The sequence below is a fragment of the Carassius auratus genome, unplaced genomic scaffold (genome assembly GCF_003368295.1).
Source record: "Carassius auratus strain Wakin unplaced genomic scaffold, ASM336829v1 scaf_tig00037506, whole genome shotgun sequence".
Lineage (NCBI taxonomy): Eukaryota > Metazoa > Chordata > Actinopteri > Cypriniformes > Cyprinidae > Carassius > Carassius auratus.
In genome coordinates, this window is record NW_020526386.1 from 7,841 (window position 1) to 24,956 (window position 17,116).

General features: G+C 38.9%; 1 protein-coding gene and 1 pseudogene across 1 annotated transcript; one reads left to right on the forward strand and one right to left on the reverse strand.

The window, feature by feature from the left end:
• The first annotated feature begins 908 nt into the window (after positions 1-908).
• On the forward strand, positions 909-3,802 carry LOC113083285 (E3 ubiquitin-protein ligase TRIM39-like; annotated as a pseudogene).
• A 1,550-nt stretch (positions 3,803-5,352) lies between these two features.
• LOC113083286 (integral membrane protein GPR137B-like) lies at positions 5,353-16,540 on the reverse strand. Its single transcript, XM_026254432.1, has 7 exons — positions 16,104-16,540; positions 13,807-13,856; positions 13,510-13,732; positions 11,347-11,496; positions 11,143-11,271; positions 7,639-7,760; positions 5,353-6,087 (listed from the first exon to the last, which is right to left on the reverse strand). The coding sequence occupies exons 1-7, from the start codon at positions 16,491-16,493 to the stop codon at positions 5,985-5,987; spliced, it is 1,167 nt and encodes a 388-aa protein (XP_026110217.1). The 5' UTR covers positions 16,494-16,540; the 3' UTR covers positions 5,353-5,984.
• Between the last annotated feature and the right edge of the window lie 576 nt (positions 16,541-17,116).

A 17,116-nucleotide genomic window follows, 5' to 3' on the forward strand; every position in this document is an offset into this window, starting at 1 on the left:
TCCATGCGTACGTTATCCAGACGTTTATCCACACGTATGTTATCCAGACACAAAGTAAAAAAAAAACAGAAATTTCACCTCTTCTGGCATAACTTATCGCCTAACAGTGCTTATTTAAACGCCGTTTAAATATTGAATGTGAAAAGCATGCGAATTCTGACCCATTTGGCCTTCCATAGAATACACCCTGAGCAGCTCTGACATCACTGTAGTTCAGTGAGAGACTCCTAGAAAGTGAAACTTACTTGATCAACAACATGGACGCAAGAAACCATCGAACTCTTTAAACAACAGAATATTGTGTCATTCAGAGACCCTTGTGAACACATCTGATACTCACAGGTAAGAGATAGAAATATAAGAGAGATTGTCCTGAACAGGTTTCTAATGACAGTGGTCTGGTTTAGTAGGGTTTATGTCAGACTGGAATGAGTTGAACAGAAGCAGGTTTAAGCGTGTCAAATTCGTGTAAAATGTAGTTTTTTACTGCACTGAAATTATATCAGAATTGTATGAACAGTATGTCATTAGATCGAACAAAGTTTGTGTTTCTGTCATTTTGTCACGCGACATAAAGACAAACAGATAAAACAGGAAGTAAATGACCTGCAGACAAACTGAACACAAACCTGCTTCACTGCAGCTGAAAATCACTTTTACACTACACAATAACTTATGATCATTTAATATATTTTGTGGAAAGATTAATCTAATTTTTGATAAGGAGATTTATAAGTTTGTTGGAAAAAATAAAAATTGTACTTTGTACTTTCTTTAAACAGCAGGTCATAGTTCAGATTGCTCAGTAAGTTTACGAGTCTCTCACTTTGTTTCAAACGAATGATTGTGTTTCCATCACTCTCAGTTCTCACACTTTAACCAGTTAAACTATATTTTTTCTTTAAAAGGTTTTAAGAGGAAAGAACAATGGCAGAATCTTCACTAACAGCAAGAAAAACCAGGAGACGGAGTAATGACAATGAATATCCATGTAAGTCAATAACCTAGAAAAACACTTTGACTTTGACTTTTCTTATATAATTTTTAAAATGTACAGTTCAGGAATGTAAAGCAGATCAAATAATTGAATCTACATTTATTTATTTATTTATTTATTTATTTATTTAGGTAGTGGTTACGTAATGAGCTTCATATTTAGGTTCTGATCAGCTTGTCTGGGTTCATTTTACAATAATAACCAGCTGACTGTACATGATCTCTTTATATCTGAGTTTCTTCAGCACTCTTTGTCTCTAAACACTCTTTACATTCAACCAGCTTCATGAGGTGCATCATGGGATTCTTCATAAACCGTATTGAAGGAGTTCACACTAATCCTAAATAATGTCTCTTTCCAGCAATGTCATCCTCCATGAGTTCACTGTCTGAGGAGATTCAGTGCTCTGTATGTCTGGATGTGTTCACTGATCCAGTCTCGACTCCATGTGGACACAACTTCTGCAAGATCTGTCTGAATAAGTGCTGGGACAACAGCCAGACCTGCAGCTGTCCATACTGTAAAGAAACATTCAAGCAAAGACCTGATCTCAAGATTAATACCACACTCTGAGAGCTCGTAGATCACTGTAAGAAGAAAAGTCCTGAGAAAACAACTGAAGTTCTGTGTGACTTCTGTGAGGAAAGAAAGCTGAAAGCGCTGAAGTCGTGTCTGGTGTGTCAGAGCTCTTACTGTGAAACTCACCTGGAGCCTCATTTGAGAGTGACACGTTTGAAGAAACACAAACTGATGGATCCTGTGAGTAATCTGGAGGACTATATATGTCAGAAACACGAGAGACCTCTGGATCTGTTCTGTAGAGATGATCAGACATGTGTGTGTTCAATCTGCACTGTGAAAGACCACAAGAACCACAACACTGTTCCTATAGAAGAGGAGAGTCAAGAGAAGAAGGTAGACGTTATTATTCTTTTAAAGGACTGATATCACGAGGAATCAGATTTGATTTCATATTGTGAGTTTGATCTGTGTTATGATAAATGTGTCTGTGTTGTTCTCTCTATAGACTGAACTGATGAAGACACAGAAAGACGTGCAGCTGATGATCCAGAACAGAATCAAGAAGATTCAAGACATCAAACACTCAGCAGAAGTCAGAAAAGTCAGTTTAAAATAATAGAATAAAATAAATGTAAATATTTACCTTTTCAACAAACTTCAATGTTTAGAGACATTGAGAAGACATAACAATAACAAAATAAACAAACAATCAAACGAATGACAGATGACTATCAGACTCAAATATACAGCAACAGCCAATAAAACAAGAAGTAAAATGTCCAGGGCTTGTTCTGCTCTCGTCCAGGGTGCAGAGTGAAGTTTAATACTTCATTTGAGGGATTCTGAAAACACATGTAGCCTATGTATGTGAACAAAAATGTATGAGCAATAGTTACACAGATTCTTCTGTTAGCAAACACTGCTAATAATGTGTTGCCTGTCCTGGTTGAGCAGAGAAACACAGAGAAGGAGAAAGCAGTCCGTGTGGAGCTCTTCACTGATCTCATCCGCTCCATTGAGAGACATCAGACTGAACTGCTGGAGATGATGGAGGAGCAGCAGAAAGCAGCAGAGAAACAGGAGCAAGAGCTGATTGAAGAGCTGGAGCAGGAGATCACTGAGCTAAAGATGAGAAACACTGAGCTGGAGCAGCTCTCACACACTGAAGATCACCTCCACCTCCTACAGGTCAGTCAGCATGATCTCTCTGATCAATCATAATGCAGGATATGACATGCTGAAGGATTTCTCCTCTCTCCTGCTGTAGATTCACTCATCCCTGTGCAGCTCTAGAAACACCAGGAACTGGCCTGAGATCAGTATGAAGACTCATGAGAGTCTGGAGACTCTGAGGAGAGCTCTGACTCAACTGAAGGACACTATAGATGAGAAACTCACACTAACTGGTACATCAATACACACTGATCAGATAGAAACATGATAGTGTACTCTGTTCTTTAAATATAAGCTTCAGATCTGATTGTTTTCTTGTCATTAGTCTCTACAGAGCTGAAGTGGATGCAGCAGTATGCAGGTACAGTGTGCTGTCTGCACTACACTAGTTTACATTCATACACTCACTGCTTCATTACTGCACTACAATCTGATTAAATACTGGGTTAACTAAAAACATCAGCATCACAGAATATCTGTATTCTCTGTTTTCTCAGTGGATGTGACTCTGGATCCTGATACAGCTCATCCTAAACTCATTCTGTCTGATGATGGAAAACAAGTGAGAGATGGAGACATTAGACAGAAACTCCCAGACAAACCAGAGAGATTTGATAAATATACAGTTGTCTTGGGAAAGGAGGGATTCTCCTCAGGGAGATTTTATTTTGAGGTGCAGGTGAAGGGAAAGACTAAATGGGATTTAGGAGTGGTCAGAGAATCCATTAACAGGAAGGAACAGATCACACTGAGTCCCAGAGATGGAAACTGGACTGTTCTGAGGAATGGAGATGAATATTATGCCGGTGAGGATCCTCCTGTCTCTCTGTCTCTGAGAGTGAAGCCGCAGCGGGTCGGTGTGTTTGTGGATTATGAGGAGGGTCTGGTCTCCTTTTATGATGTGGAGTCCAGCTCTCATATCTACTCTTTCACTGCTCAGTCTTTCACTGAAAAACTCTATCCATTATTTAGCCCATGCCCTAATGATGGAGGTAAAAACTCAAGTCCACTGATCATCACACCTGTCAGTTATAATAAATGAATTTACTTAGTTATCAAATGCAAGATTAAAATAATGAATTGTATAATTAAAAATCTGGAAACATTATGTGCTGCTATTTTTTTTCATTAGCTTTTTTTTTTATCATGACAAAGCTCTTAAAACATAGTGACAGTGACGGTGTGTGTTATCTCAGTGAGGGTTGTGTGTAGTGTTTGGCTGCACTGAGTCTGTTTTGAGCCGTGTGTTAGTTGTGTTGACTGGAATGAGTTTTGCAGCTGATGTGAACTGTTTAGCTCAGGTGACTGTTGCTAGTGCAGACTGTAATTAGAGTTTTGCACATGTAGCTACAGTTGTGCTCACTGGCGTTTAGCAATCGAAAAAAACTGTAATGGTTGTGGACTAATTAAATGCACAATGTCTATTACAATAACACACACAGTGTATGTACTGTGTGTGTGTACACTATATATATATATGTATAGTTTATTAGTTTTTTTTGTGAAATGTGACGTGTATATATTTTAGACTCTTAATGTAATTTAAGTTTATTATTATTGTAATTTTATTTCGGTGTGTGCATCTTTTAAAGACATTCCTCATTTACACTGATGACGTTTGTTTATAAATGAATTTTTTTAAGCTTCAAACAATGAAATGTAGCTTCCTGTTACACATTCAAGCAACAGATTCCAAGCAATAATATTCCTCCATTTAATCCAAATACATGCTTAACGGGCAAAAATAATACTAAAATAAATAATGTAATTTCTATATTTTGCATTGAAATATCACACAGATTTTGTTCCGCGTCTGGAAAGTTTTAGATGGTTATATTTATAGTCTGACTGTAAATATCTGTGATTGATTTGTCGGCTGTTTTAGTTTCTCAGGTTGTGATGTTTTTTCACAGAAGTCTCTGTTTCTTTGAATAACTCCGATGCATCACGTCTGATCAGTGTTTTTTCAGAAACACAACCCACGAGTGATTCGAACCCAAGCTCAGTCTGAGATTCATTTTTCTGCCTTTTTCACGATCGACTAATTCTGGAGGAATAGTTTAATTAATTGGAAGCTGAGATGAAGAGCAGCTCTGTGTGTGTGTGTGTGTGTGTGTCTCTGTGTGTGTGTGTGTGTGTCTCTGTGTGTGTGTGTGTGTGTGTGTGTTTGTGTGTCTCTCTCTGTGTGTGTGTGTGTGTGTGTGTATGTCTCTCTCTCTCTCTCTCTCTCTCTCTCTCTCTCTGTGTATGTGTGTGTGTGTGTTTGTGTGTGTGTGTGTTTGTGTGTCTGTGTTTGTGTGTCTGTGTGTGTGAGTGTGTGTGTGTGTGAGTGTGTGTGTGTGTGTGTGTGTGTGCCTGTGTGTGTGTGTGTGTGTGTGTGTGAGTGTGTGTGTGCCTCTGTGTGTGTGTGTGTGTGTGTGTGTGTGTGTCTCTCTCTCTCTCTCTCTCTCTGTGTGTGTGTGTGTGTGTGTGTGTGTGTGTGAGTGTGTGTGTGTGTGTGTGTGTGTGTGTGTGTATGTGTAAACACATCTCAAACATTTTTGTTAAATCATTTTTTGCTTTTTTAACACTTAATTTAAATGTACTTTTTATGATTTTTTCTTTTTCCAGATTTTTTTCATTCGTTCTTGTCTTCGTTTGTAAGAAACACATAAGTCTTATTTGAACAGCAGATGATTTATTTTTGTGGAAGGTGATGAACATCATCCTCATCACAAATCAACAAATGAGAATCACATGATCAGTGTATTTACAGTGTCATTCATCATAAATATAAAGACATCGTGTCATTTCAACCTTAGTGGACCACTTACAACAGCTAAAGAGAAACACATGAAATAACAGAAATGCATGCCTTACACATTATTTCATAGTTCTGATTGTAACTATTGGAATCACAATGTAGATGTGATCATGTTGTGAATCTAAACAGACGCTCAGCACAAGTCTGTGTCCAGAAGGTGATCTAACAAACTCTGCTGCACTTTTTAGTTTGCATCAAACTCCAGGATTTGTAAGAGTGTGTTTGCTCTGTTGTGCAGCGTTCAATGGAACGCAAATTAAAATGTGAAATAGAAATATTGTGAAATTTATTGTGTGTCATTCTGAACACAGCCTCGTTTAGAAGCTTCATCAGTCTGACCGCGGTCGCCATGACGATGAGCACTGCTCTGGACTCAGTTGCCATGGCGACTCACACTTACAGAGCATCGTGTCCATTAGTTTGTGTGTGTGTCCGTGTGTGTGTATGTGTGTGTGTTTAAAGTGCAGAGCTTTTTTCGCTGTAGTGTCGTTAGCGGTTGAGTCCCACGGTTGCCGATGACGACCGCGGCTCGTCTCCTCCCAGATGGACCAGAAAGCTGCTGCTGCTCCAGTCGAAGCCATCCGTCGACAAACTGAACACAAACATCTGAATCAGCTCATATTACAATAATCTCTCAGACAATAACACGCATTTACTTTTTAATAAATTTTTTATATTTCTATCTCTTTGGTTAATTTTTATTTAAGTTTTGGTCATTTTATTCTATTTATTAACATTAATTTACTTTCTTAATTCGTTTTTCATATATCTATCTCTTTAGTCAATTTTTAGTTCTAATTTTTTATTTTAGTAAATGTTATTTTATTTATAAGTTTAATTTACTTTTCAATTTGTTATTTTATTTCTATCTTTTTCGTTCATTTTATTTCAGTTTTAGTCATTTTAGTACTTGTACTTGATTTGATTTAGTTTGTGAGGCAGTATTTTTATTGTAAGTTTTTCTTCTTGTACTGATGTTTTGTGTTCTCAGTGTTTGTAGTCATACACTAACACACTCACACACACACTCACACACACCCACACAGACACACACACGCACACACACACACACTAGGGCTGGGTATAGTTAAGGTTTTAACGGTATTACTACTCTTTCCGATACTGCTTAACGGTCCGGTACTTTAACGGTATTCTTATCGGTACTTTGTCTTGTGTTACTTTGTTGTGTTAGGCAGTCTAAAGGTTTGCATTTCTCTGTCTGCACATAATGCACTTTTGAAAGATGCTTTGACAGATTGCTTGTGTTTCCGCCCTTCCATGCAAAAATTTTGTTGCACTTATGACAACGAGCGTTGTCTGCATCAACTCTAGTGAAGTATAACCACAATTTGGAACGTTTTGCTGTCTCCGCCATCGTCACTCTTTGTATTAAGCAGGGGTTTTCATACTGTAAGGGACCGTTCACATATCGCGTCTAAAAACGTGTGGAAAACGAAAGGCACGCCGCTTTCTGATTTTTTTCCCCAAAGCCTTCGGGCACTTGCGCTCCTGAGGAGTCTGCCGTTGCTAAGCAACCATGACCTGCTCTCTCCATGAAGACGCGGAAATTTCATCAATAGATAAATGGATTTGCAGCACTAAAAACTGCTTGCAGTAGCACTACTACTAAATTAATTAAAAAATCCACATACAGCTATCAGCTGTTCCTTCATCTTAGCTGAGCTTTCAAAAGGTGAGGAAGTTACATGACCTGCGGTGCGCTTGCGGCATGCTGAAAATTTTAGATGTTTTTAACTCAGTGCGGACGCGCCTGGAAAAAACGATGCGCGTCGTGACCGCATCACTTCCATTATGAGTGTGCTTACCACGCGGCTACATTTGAGATAACGAACTTGACCATGCAAAAGACGCGATAAGTGAATGGCCCCTTATTTTCCCCTCCAGTACCGAAAGCAGAACCGATACCATCAGACCTTACTGATACTACGGTCTTTCAGAATTTAGCCCCGGGGCCATTTTAACACCAGGTTTCGGTACCCATCCCTAACACACACACCCATACACTCACACACACACTCTCACACACACACACTCACACTCTCTCACACACACACACACACACACACACTCACACACACACACACACACACTCACACACACACACAGCAGCCACGGGGTCTACCTGGTCGAGGCGGTCACCGGATGGGAAGTCCAGGCTAAATCATCGTCGCTATCGTAGCGTCTGGGATTGTCGAAGAAGTACGGCCGGTTGGAGAAGACGTGGCTGGGAATCACAGAACCGCTCTAGAAAATAGCAAACACACATCTCCAGTGAGCTGAGCTGAGGAACACGTGCTCTTCATACAATAAACACACATCTCCAGTGAGCTGAGCTGAGGAACACGTGCTCTTCATACAGCAATCACACATCTCCAGTGAGCTGATCTGAGGAACACGTGCTCTTCACACAGCAAACGCACATCTCCAGTGAGCTGATCTGAGGAACACGTGCTCTTCACACAGCAAACACACATCTCCAGTGAGCTGAGCTGAGGAACACGTGCTCTTCACACAGCAAACACACATCTCCAGTGAGCTGAGCTGAGGAACACGTGCTCTTCAAACAGCAAACGCACATCTCCAGTGAGCTGAGCTGAGGAACACGTGCTCTTCATACAGTAAACGCACATCTCCAGTGAGCTGAGCTGAGGAACACGTGCTCTTCATACAGCAAACACACATCTCCAGTGAGCTGAGCTGAGGAACACGTGCTCTTCACACAGTAAACACACATCTCCAGTGATCTGAGGAACACATGCTCTTCATACAGTAAACACACATCTCCAGTGATCTGATCTGAGAAACACGTGCTCTTCATACAGCAAACACACATCTCCAGTGAGCTGAGCTGAGGAACACGTGCTCTTCACACAGCAAACGCACATCTCCAGTGAGCTGAGCTGAGGAACACGTGCTCTTCATACAGTAAACGCACATCTCCAGTGAGCTGAGCTGAGGAACACAAGCTCTTCATACAGCAAACACACATCTCCAGTGAGCTGAGCTGAGGAACACGTGCTCTTCATACAGTAAACACACATCTCCAGTGATCTGAGGAACACATGCTCTTCATACAGTAAACACACATCTCCAGTGATCTGATCTGAGAAACACGTGCTCTTCATACAGCAAACACACATCTCCAGTGAGCTGAGCTGAGGAACACGTGCTCTTCACACAGCAAACGCACATCTCCAGTGAGCTGATCTGAGGAACACGTGCTCTTCACACAGCAAACACACATCTCCAGTGAGCTGAGCTGAGGAACACGTGCTCTTCATACAGCAAACACACATCTCCAGTGAGCTGAGCTGAGGAACACGTGCTCTTCATACAGCAAACACACATCTCCAGTGAGCTGATCTGAGAAACACGTGCTCTTCACACAGCAAACGCACATCTCCAGTGAGCTGAGCTGAGGAACACGTGCTCTTCACACAGCAAACACACATCTCCAGTGAGCTGAGCTGAGGAACACGTGCTCTTCACACAGCAAACGCACATCTCCAGTGAGCTGAGCTGAGGAACACGTGCTCTTCATACAGTAAACGCACATCTCCAGTGAGCTGAGCTGAGGAACACAAGCTCTTCATACAGCAAACACACATCTCCAGTGAGCTGAGCTGAGGAACACGTGCTCTTCACACAGTAAACACACATCTCCAGTGATCTGAGGAACACATGCTCTTCATACAGTAAACACACATCTCCAGTGATCTGATCTGAGAAACACGTGCTCTTCATACAGCAAACACACATCTCCAGTGAGCTGAGCTGAGGAACACGTGCTCTTCACACAGCAAACACACATCTCCAGTGAGCTGATCTGAGGAACACGTGCTCTTCATACAGCAAACACACATCTCCAGTGAGCTGAGCTGAGGAACACGTGCTCTTCATACAGCAAACACACATCTCCAGTGAGCTGAGCTGAGGAACACGTGCTCTTCATACAGCAAACACACATCTCCAGTGAGCTGATCTGAGGAACACGTGCTCTTCATACAGCAAACACACATCTCCAGTGAGCTGAGCTGAGGAACACGTGCTCTTCACACAGCAAACGCACATCTCCAGTGAGCTGATCTGAGGAACACGTGCTCTTCACACAGCAAACACACATCTCCAGTGAGCTGAGCTGAGGAACACGTGCTCTTCACACAGCAAACACACATCTCCAGTGAGCTGAGCTGAGGAACACGTGCTCTTCACACAGCAAACGCACATCTCCAGTGAGCTGAGCTGAGGAACACGTGCTCTTCACACAGCAAACGCACATCTCCAGTGAGCTGATCTGAGGAACACGTGCTCTTCACACAGCAAACACACATCTCCAGTGAGCTGAGCTGAGGAACACGTGCTCTTCACACAGCAAACGCACATCTCCAGTGAGCTGATCTGAGGAACACGTGCTCTTCACACAGCAAACACACATCTCCAGTGAGCTGAGCTGAGGAACACGTGCTCTTCACACAGCAAACGCACATCTCCAGTGAGCTGATCTGAGGAACACGTGCTCTTCACACAGCAAACACACATCTCCAGTGAGCTGAGCTGAGGAACACGTGCTCTTCATACAGCAAACGCACATCTCCAGTGAGCTGAGCTGAGGAACACGTGCTCTTCACACAGCAAACGCACATCTCCAGTGAGCTGATCTGAGGAACACGTGCTCTTCACACAGTAAACACACATCTCCAGTGATCTGAGCTGAGGAACACGTGCTCTTCACACAGCAAACACACATCTCCAGTGATCTGATCTGAGGAACACATGCTCTTCACACAGCAAACGCACATCTCCAGTGAGCTGATCTGAGGAACACGTGCTCTTCACACAGTAAACACACATCTCCAGTGATCTGAGCTGAGGAACACGTGCTCTTCACACAGCAAACGCACATCTCCAGTGAGCTGATCTGAGGAACACGTGCTCTTCACACAGCAAACGCACATCTCCAGTGAGCTGATCTGAGGAACACGTGCTCTTCACACAGCAAACACACATCTCCAGTGAGCTGATCTGAGGAACACGTGCTCTTCACACAGCAAACACACATCTCCAGTGAGCTGAGCTGAGGAACACGTGCTCTTCACACAGCAAACGCACATCTCCAGTGAGCTGATCTGAGGAACACGTGCTCTTCACACAGCAAACACACATCTCCAGTGAGCTGATCTGAGGAACACGTGCTCTTCACACAGCAAACACACATCTCCAGTGAGCTGAGCTGAGGAACACAAGCAAACACACATCTCCAGTGAGCTGATCTGAGGAACACGTGCTCTTCATACAGCAAACACACATCTCCAGTGAGCTGAGCTGAGGAACACGTGCTCTTCACACAGCAAACACACATCTCCAGTGAGCTGAGCTGAGGAACACAAGCAAACACACATCTCCAGTGAGCTGATCTGAGGAACACGTGCTCTTCATACAGCAAACACACATCTCCAGTGAGCTGAGCTGAGGAACACGTGCTCTTCATACAGCAAACACACATCTCCAGTGAGCTGAGCTGATGAACACGTGCTCTTCACACAGCAAACACACATCTCCAGTGAGCTGAGCTGATGAACACGTGCTCTTCACACAGCAAACACTCCTCCCATCCGCTCTGGCTCACCCGGTCCTGGGCGGGCTTCCGCACCCGGAAAAAGAAGACGACGAGAGACGTGGGCAGGAGCTCCCAGACGAACAGAATCACACCGAACACGATGTAACCGGCGTCTCCCAGACTGGAGCGCAGATCCGCCTGCACAGAAACAGCATTACTTCTGCTCTTCACCAGGGTCTCAGGAGAAGAGAAGACGAGGTGTGTGAGGCTCACCTGATCCGACACGTTATACCAGTCGTAATCGAAAGAGTCGATGCTCTCGATGTCGCTCAGAGCCAGAACCACCAGATTATAACAAGCTCGCGAGGCGTACAGCAGGATCACCATCAGCCCGATCAGAGTCACCTGACACACAGACGTGCCCTGACAAACATCCACAAACAACCTATATGCATTTATTACATTACCTTGAGATATCACGTTAAAATTTACCAACATCTGTGTGTTCACGTTTTTTTAATGAACATTAAAGGCAACATGAAATGCAATTAAACAAATAAAAATGTTCTTAACATTTTAATATATATATATATATATATATATATATATATATATATATATATATATATATACATTACATTACATTTTAGATTTTATTGTGATTTTAAATTAATAATTAATTTAATTATTTATTCATTTTACATTTTATTACCATATTTTCCGGACTTATTTATCAAAAATAAATTAGACATGAACCAAAAGAAAACATTACCGTCTCCAGCCACGAGAGGGCGCTCTATGCTGCTCAGTGTTCCTGTAGCATACCACTGAAGCACTGAGCAGCATAGAGCGCCCTCTCGTGGCTGGAGATGGTAATGCTTTCTCTTGGTTCCTGGTTCTAAATAAATGCGACTTAAGGCGGTCGCACACCGGACGAGAAGCGCCACGTCGCGTCGCGCCACATGTAGGACAACTCGATGTATCGCACACCGGACGCGCACATTCTATATGCGCGAGCTCAATTTCGCAGCAAGATGGGAGAGTTTTAACTTCATCTATTATTATTATTTTAAATATATGATTTTAATTGATAAAAGCTGAGTTTTGAACGTTAATTAATTAAAAGAATCTGTGTTGTTATAATAAGTCTGTTATTGTTTTGTTGTATCTGTTGTCTAGGCAACTGTGCAGCTGAAAACATAACCAAACACTTTTTAATGTTTTATTTGAATGAAACAAGTGTACTGTATTTTAATTTCAGTTTCAGTTTATAACATCTGGGTTTTTTAATATAAAACTATGCGGATGGCGCTCTGTGGCGCGGCAGAAATTTGAACAGCGTTCTGAGTCGTAGCTGGGCGCCGCGGACAGACGCCGAATGGCGCCGCCGGTGTGTGTACACCCATAGAGAATAATGTGTTCGAATTTTAAAGACGTGGCGCGACGCGGCGCTGCGCTTCTCGTCCGGTGTGCGACCCCCTTTATAGTCCGAAAAATACAGTATGTACATTTTATATTTTTATTGTTATTCACAATTTTACGTTTTTTATGACTTTACTGAACTTCTAGTAGGTGTTCAATTTTGTTTTTAAATTATTATAATTTTACATTTTAATACTTTTTAAATAAGTGTATCTAATTTTGAATTATTTTATTTTAAAATATATGATTTAATAAATTGATGTTTTTTTTAATTATTTAAATGTAATATTTACATTTTTGTAAGTGTTTTTTTTATTAAAATTATTATAACTAAATTATTACTATGATATTATTATTATTATCTATTATTATTATCAAATACAACCATTGAATTTGGTTTTATATTCAAATTAAATCGTTTTAATTTATTTGAATCAATTTAAATATTTTGTGTTTCAAATTTTTTTTAATTGTTAAACTTATAAGATTGTTTTTATTTTTTAAGTGTTTAATTTTGTTTGGTAAAAATATAAATATAAAATGATTACTGTTGTATTGTTATTAAATAGATTCTTTTACATTTTCATGATTTAATTTTTTAAGTGTTTTTAATTTATTGTACATTTTCGTTTTGGTTATTTTTAACATTATTATTATTATTATTATTATAAACACAAATAATATATTTTTTACTTAATTTTTTTTTTGCATTTTTTTTTTTTTAATTATTATAATTAAACATTACATTTAAAATTATTATTTTACTACTTAAAATAATAATAATTATTATTATTACTATTATTATTATTAAATAATTATTCGTTTTAATTTTACATTTTATGATTTATTTTTTTATTATAATTTATATAATAAAACTGTTGAAATTATATTATTATTATTAAATACAACTGTTTTTTTTTTATTGTATATTTTTGATGTCATTACTGATTAGCTTGTCATCGACGCAGTTGTAGTGTAAATGAAGACAGATCAGATCTGAGGTGTGTCTGTCACCTTAGTCTCCAGGTAGATGCTGGCAAGCGACATCTTGGCGATCTTGTAGAGACAGACGGCGAGTGAGACGGCGCAGAGGACGAAGAGCGAGTCGTTGATGGCCACACGCACCAGAACGACGCTCTTGACCTCAGCGAGGCTGGTCTTCACCAGAAGAGCACAGGTCAGATTGACCAGAAGAAACAGCAGACTCACGCTGAAGAACAGCAGATAGAGAGGAAGCCTGCGGATGCAGCAGAACATTAGCACACGAGCAGCTTCACACACAGACGCTCAAATATCAGCTTAAACACGCACTTATACTTCAGCAGCTGAGGAGAGAACTTCGACTTGGCCTTGAAGAAAACCTGCCGAAACAAACACCGTTCCCCGTCATTATCACCGACTCATTAGAGACCAATACATACATTTCAAATCAAATCAAAAGAATGTTTTAAATATATTGTAAAAATCAAATAAAGAATTACAAAATATTTTTTTGTGTTTAAATAGTTGATGCAAAGCTAATAATAACTGTCACGACCGGAATCCAAGGAAACACAGAGAGAGAACCAATTGCGAGTAGGTCTTTATTTAAGGGGTAATCCAAAAAGCATAAACAGTCCAGGCAGGGGTCAATAGGAAACATCCATCCAAAACATAAACAAAACAAGAAGACAAGGCAAGGGCACGAACTGATGGACATGAATAAACAACGACTCCGTGACACATACTAAGACAGATCGGGTTAAATACACAAGGAGAGACAAACGCTAATGGGAAACTGACAGAGTGTGATGATTGGTAATTAGTGACAGCTGGGTGCAGTAATTAAGCAGGGACGTGAGGAATGTGATTAATGAAGTGACAGACACTGTGGGAAAAGAGGACATCTAGTGGACACCCAGGGAACACAACCCAGACACTGTGACAATAACATAATAAAAATGCTAAATCACGTTAAATCATAAAATTGCAAAATAAACTACATGATTCTGAGATAAAAACAATCAAAATAAAGCACATCAATGAATGAATAATTTTAACAAAAAATTATTATACACAAAAAATGTGTGTATATATAAATATATATATATAATATTTAATTAATTTTATTATATATATATATATATTATTTAAAAATACATTTTGATGGCATGCAAGTAAACATAAAATATTTCATATTTATTCATTTATTTTAGTTATACTTATTTGTTCTAATTTTACATTTTAAGAATATATTCATTTTTCTAATATTTAATTTTCAATTGAATTTTAATTTTTAATTTTTTGTTTTAATTTTTTGTTTTTTACATTTTCTATGATTTCTTTTTTATGTTTTCATTTTTTTATTAATTTTACTTTTGTTATGATAAAATATTGGTTTTCTTTGTTTTAATGCTAAATTCATTTTATATGTTTTTAAAATATTATATTAAACATATTTTTATTATTTAGGATTGTAATTTTTAAATGCATTTTTCACCTTTTTTCTATATTATAATTCATTTATTAATTTGATCTGTATTCAGAAGATTAAAAAGTCATGTAAATATCTCATATTTAAGGAGGTGAGAGGAGCACTTTGGCTGTGGTTCTTCATCATCCTCATCCTCATCGTGAGTGACTGATGAAGGAGTCTCTCCTGAGTTAGTAATGATCAGAGACTCTGAAGCTGATATTAGACTCAGTCATCGAACATGACGCAGATCCAGTCTCGATGTAGGCCAAACGTGTTTGAACACGAGCTGAAGACACAGCTTTCATGTTCCCTAAATCTATTCCTAGACAGACTAAATCATACCAGTGAAACACAGGAGTTTAATTATTTGATGTGTAATGTCTATTAGAACTCTATTCAAGTGATACAGGAATAATGTCTTACTAGTGGACAGTTCAAGGGAATCAGATTAATAGCTGTAGCTATTTTCAACCTTTTGGGGGCACTAAAGTTTACTTAAATTTATTTTTTTTTCTATTGGATACTGTGTAATGTTTAATTAGAATTCTACTCAAATTTAAATTTTTGTGTATTTTTTTATTTTTTATTATTTAATTTTTAGTGTTTTATTTTCATGTAAAAATGATTCATTTATTTATGTTTTATTTTATAATTATGTTGTTTATTTTAGCATTTTACGATTTAATGTTGATTTTACATTTTTATTATGTTATTATTATGAGCTTTTCATCAACTATTCAACCACAATAATCTATTTTAAAATAATTAATTTAAATTATTTACAACATACAGTAATTTAAATAGCATTTTATTTCATTTCAAAATTATTTCACTCAATTAAAATGTTTTACTAATTTAATGTTTACTTTATTATTTTTTTATAACCCTGTTGGTTATCATAATATTCTGATCATTTTTTTTTTTTTTTATATAATTTTAATTAATATAATTATAACTTAATTTAATTGATTACCTATAATTATAAACAATTAAATATTTGTGTCATTGTTTTTACAACCCTTTGGTCACAATGAAGTATCCTATTACATATTGTGCTATGTTTATTAGAATAGAAATCAATGCATATTATACAGGATATCTATAGGCATTGTAATATTGGCTCAAAATAGATATTTAATTTGTGTGTGGTCACCTGAGCGCAGTAGAGGTTCATGAGGCTGAGGGTGAAGAACTGCAGGCAGACGGGGAAGCAGTAGAGCAGCCAGAAGGAGAAGGGTCCGAGAGCGTTGGCCGTCACACAGTCTCTGAAGTAGAAGGAGAAGAGCAGCGCACGCAGAGCCGCCCACAGCAGACACAGGAACAGGAACGCCGTCTGGTAGCTGAAGCGCTTGTGTCTGTAGCGCAGCACCAGCCACAGCTGAGCGTAGATGAAGGAGAACAGCAGCGAGTAGAAGACGGTGTAGGCCAGGGTCAGGCCCAGCTTGACGAACGGAGGGATGGAGGGACTGAGCGTCGGAGGAGAGAGAGAGGCGTTCGCTCCGGACGATCCCTGCGACGGATGCTCCATGTCTGCGTCTGTCATCACCTTCCCATCAGCCTCAGACACACACGCCTGCAGTCGTGAGGAGAGGGGGGGAGAGGGGGAGAGAGAGCGAGAGCAGAGGGGATGGAGCATGTGATCAGGGTCCGGAGACTGTGATTGGCTCTGGGGTGTGAGGAGAGAGAGAGGGGGAGGAGGGAGGGGGGAGGGGGGGCAGGATGTAACTGATGCTATTTTTACATCACCCCAAAATAGAAATAGGTGATTTTTTTAATATTCTTTAAGAGCATTACAAATGTATATATAAACTTGATAGAAAATAGGATTCATGTTTTTTGGAGATATTAATTTATTGTCACATCAACCTCATAATTCATCTAAAAAATATATTTGTACAAATTTTAAGAGAATGGATTTTTTTATAAACTTGATAGATTTAATAGAAAATAGATTTTTTTTTAAAAAAGTATTTATTTATTGTCACATCGATCTCATAATTCATCTCAAAATTAAAACAACTTATTCTTAAATATATTCTTTGAGCATTAAAAATATATACATTAACTTGATATAAAATAGAGTTAATAATTTTTAAAGGTATTCATTTATTGTCACATCAAACTCATAATTCATCAAAAAAAATATATATATATATATTTTAAACA

Excerpts from the sequence above, each read along its gene's own strand:
- LOC113083286 (XM_026254432.1), bottom strand. The coding sequence starts at position 16,493 with ATGACAGACGCAGACATGGAGCATCCGTCGCAGGGATCGTCCGGAGCG. Across the intron at positions 11,497-13,509 it reads GCATCTACCTGGAGACTAAG|GGCACGTCTGTGTGTCAGGT; the intron begins GTGACAGACACA and ends GATGTTTGTCAG. Across the intron at positions 11,272-11,346 it reads GGTATAACGTGTCGGATCAG|GCGGATCTGCGCTCCAGTCT; the intron begins GTGAGCCTCACA and ends GTTTCTGTGCAG.